We start from the raw sequence: 15,219 nt of genomic DNA on the forward strand, positions 1-15,219 counted from the left end.
GAGGCTGTCAGCTCACTGGCTCCACACGTGGGGTCAGGAAGGGGGCCTCCCCACGCCCACTCCATCGCTTGGGCTGGGACGGATCACAATGCACAGGTTTTGGGAACTAGAGGAATTAGTGACTGTGACGCCAGCACCAGCAAGGAGCCATCTGGGGGTGCCCAGCACAGAAGGGGACCGAGGGCTTCTTGGTGTACAGAAACCTCCTGGCCCTCCCTCCCACTTAGGCCTACACGTTTCATTTACTGTCTTCTCTCAAATCCCCTCTTATTTTCTTTTTCCCTATTTATATTCTGAACTTCTCGGCACCCACTGTGAAAGACCTCTCCCCGCTGCTCCATTCAGTGATGGCCCTCTGCCCCTGGGTGGTACGGGGTAGGGGGTGGTGCTCTCGTGCCCAGGGGCCACCCCTCCAGGGCCAGAGGTTCCTGGTAAAATGTGCACTTCACCGGGGATCAGTTATTCCTCCTGGAGCCGTTATGACACCCCCACCCACAAACTGAAAAGGCATCATTAGGAGGGTCCCCTCCCCCCGCGGTTGCCCAGGCCCCCTTGGAGCACCACGTCCAAGCTGAGAGGACCAGCGGCCTGGCCGTGTGCCCTGTTGCCCACTCTGCCCAGCGGGGCAGCCACGGAGGAGGCTACTAGCCGAGCCCGGCCGGGCTGCCTGTGAGGACTGCCGTGGGGATGTCGGACATGCATGCCCTGCTCCCGGAGGGCGCCCGCTCTTCGCCGCTGGGACCATGGGGCTCGGGCGTGGAACAGAGCAGCTCGCCCTCCCGGAGCCCCCAGGGTCCAAGCCGTGGTCTGGTCCCCGGAGCCACCACCCTTTGTCGGGGGCCGCCCTCGCCGACCCACCTGCGCCCGCCCGGAGCAGCAGCAGCGGCAGCAAAGGGAGAGGGGAAGGCGGGCACATGGCGCACAGACTGAGAGAGGCGGCAACCCTCGGCCCCGGGTACATTTCTCTCTTAGGAAGTGATGGACTGGCCGCCAACAGTGAGTCTCGACAGCGGCCTCCTGGCACAGAAACACCCCACCACCCCTGGGAGGTTTCGGGTGGGCCCAGGCACAGTTTTCGGGGGCCTGAGGGGCAGTTTTCGGGGGGGCAGGGGGCATTTTCAGAAATACATAGGGACGTGTCACAGACACGGAATCCAATGACACGGGGCCTTGTGTACCCGGCTTCTCTCGTTCAGGCTCGAGGCCCCAGCTCCTGGGTCATAGTGGGACCAGCCAGGGCGTCACCTGTCTGTGTGGCTGAGTGACACTCAGATGTAGGTGCAGACAGACACGCATGGTGGTGTTCACTGTCCTGCTCATGGGCTTGGGACATTTTTAAACAAACAAACCCTGAGTCTTGAATGCTCTATGACAAGGACAGCTTCTCAGTAAGTGGTGTTGGGGACCCTGGACATCCCCAGGCCCAGGAGGAGTTGGGCCCTGACGTCACAGCAGACACAGAAACGAACCCAATGACCCAGACCTCCCTGCAAGGTCTGAACACGACAAACCCCCTGGAGGGGTCAGAGGGGACATCTCACGACACTGGGTGGTGTTTGGGGCTCATGTAACAGGGTCACATGGGGGGTGTGTCTCTGAGTGCCTCATAGAGCCCCGTCCCCCGTCTGTCCACGGTGCTGCAATGGCACGGTTCCAGTGCATGCGTCGTCGGTGCACACACACAGCCGTTCTGTCAGTCCGTCTGTGCATCTCACTGAGGGGGCCCCTGTCTCCCCGATGTCAGTGGCGCTGCCGCGGATGCGCGGTGCTGGTGCCCTGACCAAGGGCTTTCACGTCCTTCACTAGAGCACCGGGGTCTGTCTGTCTGGACTCGGCCCCGCAGCTGCTGGAAAATATGGCCGCTTTGGGCCTGACTGAGAAACGCTCTTTTTCCCAATTTCAGAGAGCAGACACCAGCTCTCTTTATTGGGGGCTGTTTAATCTCGTCCGCGGTCTGTCTGGGCATCATCACCACCACCCCTGTCTTCGTGAAGAAGCCCAAAAACGAGGATTCCAACCAGGGTGCAGCGGGCTCCCCCCAGCGGTGAGCGCTCGGAGCTGGAGCCACCAGAGGAGAGTGAGTGACAGCCCGCGCCGGGGGCGGGGCCGGGCCGGCCAGGTCTTCCGGGTTCTCCCCGCCGGGGCCCCTCCCCCCAGGCGCGGCCCGGAAGGGGAACTGTCCGGAAAACACCAGGGTGCGTCTCTCTGAGTCTCACCCAGTTCCTTGGACTGAGGGACGATCCGCCCCTAGGCCATCTGAAGGTGACCCGCTTTCTTCGGCATTTCCTTCTCCTGGCTTGGCTGCAGGTGACTCAGTGGGAGCCCTTGTCTCCCGGGAAGAAGCTAGAGCAGAAGAAACCCCCTAATTGCTCGTCCACTAGGGGGCGGAGTTGTACGGGAGGCGCCCTGAGCGGGACAGAACGCACTAGACGAGTCTGCGGTTCCCGCCGCCATTGCCCGCCTGGTGACCCACATGGGCCGCGGAGTAAGTGAAACATCCGCACCCGGCTGCGCCGCTGCTCCGGAGCGGGGCTCGCTCCGGTCTCTGCGCGCCCCTCTCCTGACTTTGGAGCCGCTCCTGGTCCGACCGCAGGTGGGTGCTGGGCGCACGCGGAGGGCAGACCCCGACAGCGGGGCCGGTGTCGCCCGGGGCTGGACAGCATCCCGGGCAACGTGCGAGTTCTGAGCGGGGCTGGGGCGAGGGGCGGGGAGTGGGGAACCGGCCCTTCCGCTCTGCGGCCTGCACCGGCCCAGTGGGGTCCGAGAGGCTCAGAGTATGAATTCTCCCAGCTCAGGGTCGGCCCCGCGTCCCACTCCTGCGGGACCCCAGATTCTCTACGGGAGAGGCCGGGGCCACAAGGCCGAGTTCACTTGTGGCCTGGTTCCTAACACGGAGTCCCCTAGACCGGTCCGTGGGGTTCGTGCCCTGGTACATGTCAGGCTGGTGAGGCGGACCTGAGGTGGGTCCCCAGTTTTCTTGGGGAACTGGAGACCGTCCACGTTCTGCAGGGGCCTCCGCGGAGCCTGGCAGACGGAGTCCCTGAATTTAGGGAAAGTGTGAGGAAGCAGAACCCTGCTCCCCTTTCCGACCAGCTCCGGGTGGGGGTGGGGGGTAGCGTTGGCTGCCACCCAGAAAGTGGGGGCGGGGATGCGGGTGGGAGGAGTGTTGGCTCGCAGCCCTAGGCCGGTAGGTTTAATTGCTGGGGGAAGAGCAGGGCGCGGAGACTGTGGCGGATGGGCGGGGTTGCGGTAGTTGCAGCAGTTGTCAACACCAAAGCGGCCCCTTCCGGGAATGGGCGGAGATAGTCTCTTAAGAAGCCCGGCCTTTTATTTGCTAAAAATCAACTCTAGCAGGATGGGGCGGAAGCCTGTTCCTGAACGACCTGGGCTGCCCTGCGCCCTGTCCTGGAAGGTCCCCTGGTTTCAGGGCTGCTGTCCCAGAAACGGACCCACAAGGGTTCACCCAGCACCTCTGCGTGTCCCGCAGTCTGCGAGGCAGCTCGGGTTCTGCCCCTCCAACCCAGACCACAGTCCCCTGCACTGGTCGAGGAGGGGGTGGGCGCTTAAATCTGAGCAGGGCCTCAGGCCAGTTAAAAAGGTGGCAGACTCCCCCCTGACATGTCTGCCTCATCGACAAATAAATGCAGGGGATTTAAAATAATTACATTTTAGGATTCCTTGTCCTTCTGAGAAGGAGGCCATCGGTGTTTTGACAAGGACAGCCTGGGTGTGTGCTTGGCTTTAGGCAGCAAGGACGGTGTGACAGTTGCTCCTGCCGACCCTGAGCTGAGCGTGTCCCCCATCACGTGTGTCCCCCTTCATTTCCCTTCTCAGTTCTTTTTTAAAATATATTTTATTGATTATATCATTGCAGTTGTTTATTCCCCCTTCATTCCCCTCCACCCTGCATACCCCTCCCCCATCAATCTCCCCTTTAGTTTATGACCATGTGTCTCAAGTTCTTTAGATTCTGTATTTCCCCCACTAGTCTTGCCCTCTCCCCTATCTATTTTCTACCTACCATCTATGCTATTTTCTGTGCCTTCTCCCCCCTTCTCCTCCTCCCACTCCCCTGTTGCTAACCCTCCATGTGTTCTTCATTTCTGTGGTTCCACTCCTGATCTAGCTGTCCTCTTGGTTTCCTTTTGTTTTAGGTGTGGTTGTTAATAACTGTGAGTTTGCTGTCCTTTCACTGTTCATATTTTTTATCTTCTTTTTCTTAGATAAGTCCCTTTAACATTTCATATAATAAGGGCTTGGTGATGATGAACTCCTTGAACTTGATCTTATATGAGAAGCACTTTATCTGTCCTTCCATTCTAAATGAAAGCTTTGCTGGATAAAGCCATCTTGGCTGTAGGTCTTTGGATTTCATGACTTGGAATACTTCTTTCCAGCCCCTTCTTGCCTGTAAGGTCTCCTTTGAGAAATCAGCTGACAGTCTGATGGGAACTCCTTTGTAGGTGACTGTCCCCTTATCTCTTGCTGCTTCTAGGATCCTCTCCTTCATTTTAATCTTGGCTAATGTAATTATGATGTGCCTTGGTGTGTTTCTTCTTGGGTCCAACTTCTTTGGGACTCTGATCTTCCTGGATTTCCTGGAAGTCTATTTCCTTTGCCAGACTGGGGAAGTTCTCCTTTATTATTTGTTCAAATAAGTTTTCCACTCATGGCTGTTTCTTTCCCCCTTCTGGTATCCCTATAATCCGGATGTCGGAACGTTTAAAGATGTCCTGGAGGTTCCTAAGCCTCTCCTCATTTTTTTGAATTCTCATTTCTTCATTCTTTTCTGGTTGGATGTGTTGTTCTTCCTTCTGATCCATTCCATTGATTTGAGTCCCAGTTTCCTTTCCATCAGTATTGGTTTCCTGTGCATTTCCCTTCATTTCAATTAGTTTAGCCTTCATATGTTCCTGTAATTTGTGACTATAATCAACCACTTCTGTGAGCCTCCTGATCACCAGTATTTTGAACTGTGCATCTGAGAGGTTCACTATTTCTTTTCCTCTTAGAGTTATTGGCCCTGGGGCTTTGAGTTCTTCTTGAGCCATATTTTGGACTGTTCATGCCTGTTACGAATGAGGAGCGGAGCCCTAGGTGCTCACCAGGGCAGGGGCACTCAGTCGCTGGGTTGTGACACTGTATGTGGGGGTGGGGAAAGCAATGGCAGTCCCCTCTGCGCCTCCCGCGCCAGGGTGTGCAGTCCGTCCCACTGCAGGTGAACATGCAACTGCGGTCACCCCACGCCTTGCGCACTCACTGGGTTCGCCTGCTGGGGCCTGCACCGTCTGTCTCACTGCTCACTCTTCTGCTGGTTTATCTGCGTGCAAATGTGGGAACGCAGCCAGCGCACCGTCCTGTGTCCTCACTGGGTCTGCACTGCTACCGGGGCTGCCTGGACGCCTGGGGTCAGGGGCTCATTCCTGCCCACCCTGCTCCGCTGCTGGCTGCACCCCTCTAACCGGTCTGGGTTGAATAGTTCGTTGTTTTCGGACTTCCATATAGTTCAATTTTCTGTTCTTTGGCTGCGTCTTTGTTCTCCAAACCTTTGTTGTATTCAAACTTGGTTGTGGGAGAAGGCACAGTGTTTCCACCTATACCTGCATCTGGGCGGAAGTCTCTCCCTTCTGGGTTCTTACGGCCATCAGGGCGCAGACTGTCCACTCTCTGGGTGCACTTGTCCACAGGTGCTTTCTGCTCTGTGGTGCAGTTGCAGGAGGGGCTGGTGACACCGGTTTCCCGTCACTGCTGTGTGGAAGGGCGCGTGGTGTCCACTTCGGGTCCTGTGGCCTCTCCACACTCATTTCCACGTCCTCAGAGGTTTCCGTGAGTCCTCTATCGGTCCCACAGGCGGCATCCTGCCGTCTGCCAGCCATGCGAGGGCTCCCTCGCCCTCTCTGGTTTGTTTCTTCTTGTCTCCCTCTTGCGTGACCACTGTTGCTAGGATCCCGGGCGCTGGTGCAGGGAGGAGGTGGGTGGCGTCTGTCCTTACCCCTGACCTCAGAGGAGGAGCTTTCAGCTTCTCACCGAGGGTGCGGTGTCACTGTGTGTTTCGGGATCACGTTTTGTTAAAGATTTATTTTTAAGAGCCATACCTGGCAGTGTAACCTGTGGGGCTAAGGATAAATTTCTTAGGGCATTTAGCGTGACACGAGTGACCGAACCAAAAACAGAATCCACAAACAGGAATTACCTTCTGGAGGGCGGGCCCCTTGTGGTCCGGGCTCCCCCACTAGGCGAGAGTTCCAGGAGCCCATCTGCATCTGTGACCAGCTGGCGTTGTTGTGAGAGGCTGTGTTGGGCTTCAGTGAATTGTGTTTGATGACTATTCCAGAGCCTTGGCCCAGTTCACGACAGGCGATTTACCTGCCCACCTGCCCACCTGTGCTGAGTGTTCAGAAGTTTTTGACCAAAAACCCACATGCCCCTCCCTATTCACCCAGTCTCAGCCAAAGCAACTAATTTTTCTTTCCTGCATGAAAGAGAAACATGCGACCGCAGTCAGCCCCATGCCTTGCACACTCACTGGGTTCGCCCAGTGAGTGTCCCCAAAGGGAATCATCTCAACATGTAAGACGTGAGATAAAACCACAGAACCACTAAGAGGCGTCACAGTCACCGGGTCCAGAGAGTGTTCAGGGCAGTGGAGGGGCGTCTCCGTGGGTGTCCCCTGTCCAGGGCAGAGCATTCGAGGGTGACTGTGGGTTGAAGGTGTGAGAATAAAAGCGCAGTTTTCATGAGTAAATTCTCGTTCTGGGCCCCCCTTGTGTACATGTGGCCAGATGCCTCCACAGGTGTTCACAGTCTCATGAAACGAAGGAGGTAATTACCATTGTGAGTTATGCAAGTTTCATAGTTTTACGTTTTATGTTTTAAAATGGTCTGTGATAGGAATGAAAAACAGGAAATATCCTCCAAAATATGTGGGCATATATTCCCCACTCTGGAAACTCTTAGACTCTAGACCATCCAACTGATTTAAAGCACAGGGTGCAAAGACCATGGGCTTTTGCTCTGGGTGACAAGGACCCAGTGGGAGGGGCTGAGCAGGAGGGAGGTGAGGGGGCAGGAGGCGCTGGCTGCTGTGTGGACCTCGGCCTGCAGGGGGCAGCAGTGGGATCGGGGGCTCAGAGCACAGGGGCGGGCCCTCCTCAGAGGTGGTGCTGTGGGCAGGCACCTGGCTGGGGCAGGGAAGTGTGGGCAGGTGGAGGGCTTCTGAGCAGGTTCGCACAGGAGAGCCCGGTGCTCCCTGCTGCCGAGGGATAAGGTACGTCCGTACATTACCGCTCCACGTTTCCTGTCTGACTTCCATGGTGGGATCCAAGGTGAAGAGACGCCCAAGGGGACATTTGCAGAGGAGGCTCTGGGGTCACCAGTGATCAGGGTGGTACCAGAGGCAGCCTCTCCATGTGGAATTCTCCCCCTTCTAGGTGGTCACTGATCCCCAGTGTCTGCTGGCCCCTCCCTGTGTACTGCAGGCCAGGGTGGTGAGGTCCCTGGTCCCCCATCTGCCAGCCCTCCCTGTCTGCCTGGTCATGGTCCAGCTGCTCAGCCCCTGCTCAGGTAGGACCTGCCCTGTGTCTGTGTGTCTGAATCCCTTACCTTTGGGCCCAGCCAGAACCCGGGACTCTACCTGCCCCTGCAGGGCCCGTCCACATGGCACCTGTGTCAGGACTGAGTTCCTGTCTAGGTGTCTGTCACCTCTCCCTCTCTGCCTGGGACACCCCCTGGCCCTCTGGCCCTGCTCACTCTGACGGAACCCCCTTCTGATGACCAGCTGACTTTGCTGTGCTTGGACCCCCTGAGCCCATCCTGGCCATGGTGGGTGAAGACACACACCTGCCCTGTCACCTGTCCCCGAAGCTGAATGCGGAGACCATGAACTTGATGTGGGAGCGACCCAGCCTCAGGCAGGTAGTGCACAGGTACGCACACGGGCAGGAGGGCACGCCGGCAGAGGAGTATCGAGGGAGAACGTCGGTTTTAAGAGAAGGCGTCACTGTGGGGAAGGCTGCTCTGCAGATTCGCAATGTCAGTGCCTCGGACAACGGGACCTACCTGTGTTATTTCCAAGACAGAGACTTCTATGCAAAAGCCCAGGTGGAGCTGCAGGTGGCAGGTGAGTCCCAGGTTTGTTCTGGGCTCCTCCCTGTGGGCCAGGGGCCGAGGCTGCAAACCTACCCCAGAGCAGGTGCGGCTGCTCACCAGCAACGGCCCCCCACCTCCGTCTCTGCGCCTCTGAGGCCTGTGACAGACCCAGGTGTCCCCCAGGGTGACTTCCTCCTGCATCCAGTACAGAGTCCCCGGTGCCACCCCCAGTCTCAGCAGGGAAAAGGTTGGGGACGGGAAGGATGAGGACACCTCCCCGCAGTGGGAGGCACATGGGTGTTTGAGTTCAGTGTGACCCAGACTGTGGCCAAGGGCCCCCTGGTGCCCACTGCTGTGTGTCCAGGAGGCTGGCCTGTGGGGCCCACGTCCCCCACGAACCCCCGGGAACACACGTGCGGTTGATCAGGCTGTGTCCGTCCTTGGTGCAGCGGGGGAGGTCGCTCACCTGGGGAGGGGGACGCCGGGGGGTCTCAGGGAGGGCGTCAGGGAGCACCCTGTGCGGTTTGGGGGGTTGCGGAAGCAGCGCTGTGCTCTGGGGGTACACTGTCAGGATGGTGCGGGGTGTCACTGGTCACTCTCAGCCGGCACAGGGAGGTTGGTCACTGCACACGGTTCCTGTTTCCTCTGTGCTGTCCCCCGAACCTTGAGTGGCCTTGACCCATCCCAGTGACCAAGCACCTTCTCTGAGGTGGTACCCATGAAAGCCCTCGGGGCTATGGTTCGTATTCCCTGTGGCTTCCAGTGCAGGGGCCCTGGTAGAGCGTGGATGATGGAGCCCTCCCTGCAGGACTCTGTGGTTTCTGGTCCTCATAGGGCTTCCTCCCCCCTCCTTGTGTTCAGGGGGTGGGGACAGGTGGCAGTAACTCCCCTTTTCCTGGCCCTGGGTCCGCTGTCCTCCCTGGGAAAGTTTCCCCCCTGCACAACCTCCCTGTACACACTTCTGGGGGGAGGACCCTGGAGGGAGAGCCGAGGGGCCTGGCAGTAAGTGCAGCCAGAGCCTCCCGAGGGGCCTTGCACACACATCACCACTCAGGTTACCACAGGACACCCTGAGTCTCTTCCTGCTCATGGAATGGCACGTTCCCCACAGGACAGGCAGGACAGACGGGCAGGTGACAACCACTTAGGCCAAGGGGCACCACCTCCATGCTTGCCCAGGGTAGGGGGAGGGGCTGTGCCTGGGACCAGCCTGTCTGGGGCCTGGGGGAGGGGGGCGGGGCAGTCTCTAAGGGGACTTAGGGGGAGCAGCCTGTGCTCTGGCCCAGGTCCCCCTGGGTCTCGTACGAGTGTGCAGCCATGGTCAGGCAGTGTCCCCATCAGGGGTCAGCCTGGGGACAGCTGGGGACAGCTCCCTGTGAGTCCCTGCGGGCTGGTGGGTGTGGGTGCCCCTCCTGCTGTGGAGCCCCACCAGTGCAGAGGGCCCCCCATGATTCAGCTCACTTTTCCTCCCCAGCACTGGGCTCCGATCCCCACATCAAAATGAAGGGCTACGAGGCTGGAGGGGTCCGCGTGACCTGCACGTCTGCCGGCTGGTACCCGCCACCCCAAATCCAGTGGAGAGACGCCAGGGGACAGAGAATTTCCGACGAGGTGGTCACAGAGGCTGCGGACCCCCAGGGCCTTTATGCAGCCTCAGCCTCTGTGGTCCTGGAAGAAGGCTCTGAGGAGGGGGTCTCCTGTGTCATCAGAAACCCCCTGCTGGGCCAGGAGAGGTCAGCCTGGCTTTCCATCCCAGGTGAGTGCCCTGCCCTCTGCCCTGGGCTCCTGGGTGCCCCTGGGGGAGGGGCAGTGGTCTGCTGCTGGCCTGGGTCCCTGGGGGGCACAGAGGGCACAGGGACCTGGGGCTCCTTCTCCTGAAGTGGTTTATGTCACAGACCCCTTCTGAGCACTTCCTGTTGCCCCACAGGGTGCCAGGCATGGGACTTGGAGACAGATGGTAAAGACCAGCAAGCACACCGGGAGGGGGAATAATAGGTACAACCCGAATCTCAGTGAGAGAGCTCATGTCCTTTCAGTATAAAGGATACAGTAGATAAAAGGGCAGAAACAGGAATGGTCAGGTCACAGAAAGGTGAAACTCACCGAGGATGCCAAGTGTGAGGGCACAGGGAACTATTTTCACCTGTGAAATGGGCAGCAGAAGTGAAAACGAGGTGGTGGCGCCCTCTGGTGGCCGGCTGTGGGGAGACAGTCCCTCAGGCCCTTGTGCTCATGGTTTGAATGGTGTTACTGTGGATGGGCACCTGTGCTATTGGGGACACATGACCACCTGCATCCCAACTGCTCAGTGACTGATGCATAACTGGATTCTGGGGACAACCCGACAGGCCGGCCTGCAGCAGGGGGACGTGACACCTGTGATCGGGTATTTTGAAACCAGTGATCCCTGTGACAAAGGGCAGAGCCTGGACGTGCCCGCCTAGGGGACCGGGTGCCCCGTGGGCGCTGCCCTCGGGAGAGACTCAGCCCTGCTGGCTGTGCTGGAGCGGGCGGGTCCCCGAGACACGACGAGAGGACGGCATGCACACCGCCTGCATGGGGCTGGTTTCACTGTAAAGATAAAATAAAATATGTACTTTTCACAACTTACTGAAACCTGCGTGGCACTCACCCTGTGTGGGGCACTGTACAAGCATTAACTTAATGCTCTCACTGATCAGGACGCCAGCAACAGATGGTGACATCATTAGTTCAGGGTCACAGCGCTGGTCAGGCAGGGGACCCGGTGCTGGAACCCAGGCCCTGCAGCCCCAGAGTTCTGTTCTTCCTCACCAGTCTCTGCTGACTGGGGACACAGATGATCAGTGTTGGGGGGTGGGGTGTGGAGGGAACTTCAGTGACACTCTGTGTTTCTTCGTACTCGATCTGATCCCATGGGGGAGGCAGACGTTCCAGGAGAAATGTCCCTACTGTGTGACAGTAAGAGTCCTGGGCACTCTGGGGACAGAAAGGTCATTTCAGGGGATGACGCTACCCCTTTGCAGGTCCCTTCTTCAGGAACACAGAGCCTAAGATGGCGTTCATTCTCCCAGTCCTGGTGGTTCTTGTGGTGCTCCTGCTGGTACTGTTGTGCTTGCTGTGTCGACGGCAAAGGAGAAACCAGGCCCCGTCCCAGGAGGTGGAGAAACCACGAGGTGAGACAGCAGCGGCGCAGGCAGAGCTGCCGTGGGTGGGAAGCGCCCAAGGTGAGGCCCAGCTGCAGGCGGCCGCCACCTCCCTGCCCAGCCCACACCCACCACCGGATCCTCCTCTGTATCCCCCTTATGGGACTGCCTTTTTCTGTTTATTTGCAGAGAAGCTGCAGGACGAGCTCAGTAAGTCCCCATCCCAACCCCTGCGCGTCCTGGGGGTCCCTGGTGACAAGGTCACTGACTCCACATGTTGTTCCCTGCAGGGTGGACAAAAAGAGCGGGTGCCGACCACGGGAGAGCCCCAGACCTGCATCTCAACCTTTGTTCTCGGTTAGTTTGGCCCCGCTCCTCACCCCTAACTGCCCAGGGGGAGGAATGGGGACACTGATGGGGGTCCCAGGCAGTGGTCTCTCCGTGGGGAGAGACTGCAGCCTCTCCACACAAGGGGGCGCTGGAGTCCACACACCTGGGGAGCCATAAATCCACCCTGGCCTGGTGAGGCCCCTGGGCTGCGGCCCTGCTGTCAGAGGCATGAGGGTGGGCATTTCTTTTAGCTCTGATGACATGCTGGGTGGTGCTTTTACTCTCACCCTGACGGCTCAGGGGGACCCCCCCCACCACGTGATGTCCAAAGGTGGGACAGTCGGGAGCCCAGTGAGGTTACAGACCTCGCCCTGCTGCTGGCACAGCAGCTCTGGTCCCGCTGCACTGGAGGGGGCCGCCTCAGAGCACGTGTCACCCCTGAGGCTTCCCATCCTCTGGCCCCAGGCCCTTCTCCCGGGGTCACTGGTTCCATGTGAATGAGCGTCAGGCCTGTCAGGAGCCTGGCCAGGTCACCTCCTACTGCGCTCTCCTGTCCCCGAGCCTGGTCCCTTCAGTGAGGGCCGCCCGGGCACCCAGGGCCTCCCCTGACCCCGGGCCCTGGTTGCTGGCTGGACACTCACAGCGCACACAGCCCACGCCACACAGCCTTCCAAGAACGAGGCCAAGTGTCCCTCCTTGATTTCCTTTTTTCAGCCATGAATAGGATCTCCTTCGAATTTGGGCAGGAGGTTCCCAAAAGTCACTGGAGGATGTTCATGAGGCTGGCGGAACTGGAGGAGAAGGACATCGTCATCTGTGAGCATGAGAACCCGGGGAACCTGCGGGGGCAGCACCACACGATGCTGCTGTGTTGGCAGAACAAGCTGGGGCGCGCGGCGACCCCCTCCAGGCTCATGGCGGCCCTCTGTCAGATGCGGCTGCGGGAATGTCTGGAAAATATTACAAACAAGCTGGTTGCAGAAGATATCTTAGGTAGTAAGGACGCAGAGCCCCCGAACTAGTCGGCCTTTTTGGCAATGGCTGTGACACAAATAAGTCAGTGGGTGAGAGACAAACCAGCGGCCACTGTCAGCTGTCACTAGGTCAGCTAGGGTGGGGCATGGCACGTGACAGTAACAGCTATGGAGGCCTTTTTACAGTTCTGTAAGTGGTCCATTTTATGGTTTTACTTTCTTTACATGTTAAGATTTATATCTTAGTGTTTTCACATGCTTTTATAATTTTTTTTCACCAAGTAAAATTTATATTCTAAACTGTGTTTTCTGTCATTCCTGTTGTGGGGACAACTTTGGGTGTGTTTTCCTTGGGAGGTGACGTCGTGCAGAGAGTCACAGGAACCTCAGGCGTGGATTGTGGGTGCACGGCCCCGAAACGGGGACCAGAGCCTGGAGTGGCCCCTTGTGTGTTTTCTGGTGTCCCGGGGGCGCTGTCCCTGGGAATGACAGCACCGTCCCCCCAGCGCTCCCCTGAGAACGCACCCACCCTGCCCCTTCTCTCACCCCTACCAGCACCAGTCCTTGGAGATGCTCCCTCGCGGCCCTGCACTCCCGTGGGCGCCAAGCACCTTCAGCCCCCACCTAGTCCCTCAGTGACGTCCCTGCCACTCCAGCCAGCCTCTCCCGCCCAGAACCTTGGGCGTCATCCCCACAGGCATCTCCTCCCTGGGCCCCTTCACCCCAGGGTGTGGCGGTCGGTCCCGTGGCCTCCCAGACCTGTGTGCCCAGCCCCCTAGGCCCCGCCTCCATTCACGCTGCTGCCGGCCACTGACTCAGCCCTGTCCACTCTGGCTCCCTCCCGGCCTCCCCGAGTCCAGTCTCCACTAGCACTGGACTGGGGGTCAGAGTGGGGATCTGGCCACCGCCCTCCCTGCCACCCACCCTTACCCCCTAGGGAGGGTCTCTGCCATTCCTGGTTGTTCCCCAGCCCGTTCTCCAAGCCCAAACCTCTTTCTGGTGTTGCTGCATGCGTTGTGGTCACGCTGAGTTTGTCAGCAACTTCCCTCCTCCTGGGGTCATTCGCAGGACAGTCCACTCTGCCTGGAACGCAGTCCCCGTCCATCTCCAATCCCTTCCTCTAAAGCTCCTTGGAACCAGTCGTCCATAAAGCTGACTTCAACACGCATGCGCGGGGTGACCGGTCCCTGACACCGGCTTCTCCGAGGGGGCACTGGGACTCCAGCGCCTGGTCGCACGTGGAGCCTCAACTCCGGACTGTCCTATCTCCCAGCACCACCTGCCCCAGGGCGTGTGACCCCTTTATTGGCCCGGAGTTTCGGTGAGCAGCCCGGGCAGCCCTGCCCACCTGGTCACTGGTTTCGCTGGGATGGACTGGGGTGTCTGCAGGCTGGTTCCCAGGCACCTGCGGATCCCTGTCAGTCTGGACCAACTCTCCTGAGGACAGACGCCCCCTGGGGGCGGGTCCCCTTGGCTGGCAGAAATGAGAGGCCAGCTCCTCTGAGGCACCCCAGCCCCCAGCGCCCGCAGTTCAGGCTGTGCCAGGCCCTTGGCCCCCATGGTCCCCCTGCTCCTGAGGGCGTGCTGGGCCTCCAGGTGGGGGCTCGGTGACGAGGGAGGCAGCCGGGTGACAGGCAGCCGAGACACTCCAGCACCCACGGTCAGGGTGCCCAGCACGCCACTGACAGGGGTGCCTGGATGCCAGCACCGTCCCCACGCACAGCCAGGGCTCACAGGTGGACTGAGGAGCAGGCAGGCTGGGCTGGGTCCCAGAAGCAGTGGATGGAAAGGCCTCGGGGTGCGGGCCCGGGACACGCCTCCGGGTGGGAAAGGGCAGGGAAGGTCCCGTCCTGTCCCCTGTGAAGGAAGTTCTTGGTCCGAGTTTCACCATGAACCGCATCGCTGTGGTGCCCTGTTCCTTTCTGCAGCTTCGGAACTTGAGCTTCTCGGAGCCTCGGTGAGAGGGGCCCTGTGTTAGACCATGAGGCCTGGGGTGGAACCTGGCACCAGGGGGGTCCGGATGGCTCACGGGCTTCCCTTCACCTTGGGGCGTCTCCCGCCCTGCTCCAGGCCCCAGGACACAACAGCAGGTGCCCGGGCAGAGAGTGGTGGCCCTATTTGCCTGCAGAGCCCGCGGCTTTGGGGCACACCTCGGGGTGGACACTGTTGTTTCCATGGTCCTCATGGCCCACCGTGCGGCCCGCACTGTGCACGCGAGGGGCTGCGGGGCCCCGATTCTCACGCTGGCGTGCGGCCCCTCAGACCAGGGGGAGTCAGGCCCAGGATGGACCCAAGAGCTGCCCGTGAAAATGGAAGGTTCACTCCGGAGCCTGATGTTGTCGGTGGCACCTCGCTGGCTCGGAGAAGTCTGGTAAGACATCTGAGTGGGACATCCGGGAAGAGGAAGTCTGGTCAGAGGTGGGGACTCCCGGCACCCCTGACTGCCTGGGAGCCTCTGCACCCAGCCGAGCGGGGATCTGCAGGAGCCGGCCCAGGATGTCCCCGTGGAGACCGCCACCTCTGCATGGAGACAACCCCCTGGTGTCCTTTCCGTCCTGACTGCTGTGGCCCGGATTTGGTGGTGTCTGAATTTCGGGCTTTCTCAGTCCCACAGCCTCTAATTTTGAAGGGCCAGAGCCTTCCCGGGCTTCCCCCAGAAAGGGGAGAGGGGCTCCCTTCCCAACTCCGTGCCCAGCGCAGTT

At 59.5% G+C, this 15,219-nt stretch overlaps 1 protein-coding gene across 4 annotated transcripts; it reads left to right on the plus strand.

Annotated features, from left to right (window-relative positions):
- Window positions 1-7,468: 7,468 nt before the first annotated feature.
- On the plus strand, window positions 7,469-12,791 carry LOC119001953 (butyrophilin subfamily 3 member A2-like). Of its 4 annotated transcripts, XM_037067594.1 has the most exons (7): window positions 7,469-7,563; window positions 7,778-8,119; window positions 9,563-9,844; window positions 11,094-11,294; window positions 11,403-11,423; window positions 11,504-11,570; window positions 12,258-12,791. In XM_037067594.1, exons 1-7 carry the CDS (start codon window positions 7,536-7,538, stop codon window positions 12,265-12,267), a joined length of 951 nt encoding a protein of 316 aa, XP_036923489.1. In that variant the 5' UTR covers window positions 7,469-7,535; the 3' UTR covers window positions 12,268-12,791. The 4 variants fall into 4 exon arrangements, with proteins under 4 accessions (XP_036923489.1, XP_036923487.1, XP_036923488.1 ...); XM_037067592.1 differs by lacking the exon at window positions 12,258-12,791 and having other exon boundaries at window positions 11,504-11,643; XM_037067593.1 differs by lacking the exons at window positions 11,403-11,423; window positions 12,258-12,791 and having other exon boundaries at window positions 11,504-11,643.
- Window positions 12,792-15,219: the final 2,428 nt, after the last annotated feature.

Source organism: Sturnira hondurensis, unplaced genomic scaffold (assembly GCF_014824575.4).
Source record: "Sturnira hondurensis isolate 20B ecotype Veracruz unplaced genomic scaffold, ASM1482457v3 Scaffold0017290, whole genome shotgun sequence".
In the NCBI taxonomy this organism is placed as follows: Eukaryota; Metazoa; Chordata; class Mammalia; order Chiroptera; family Phyllostomidae; genus Sturnira; species Sturnira hondurensis.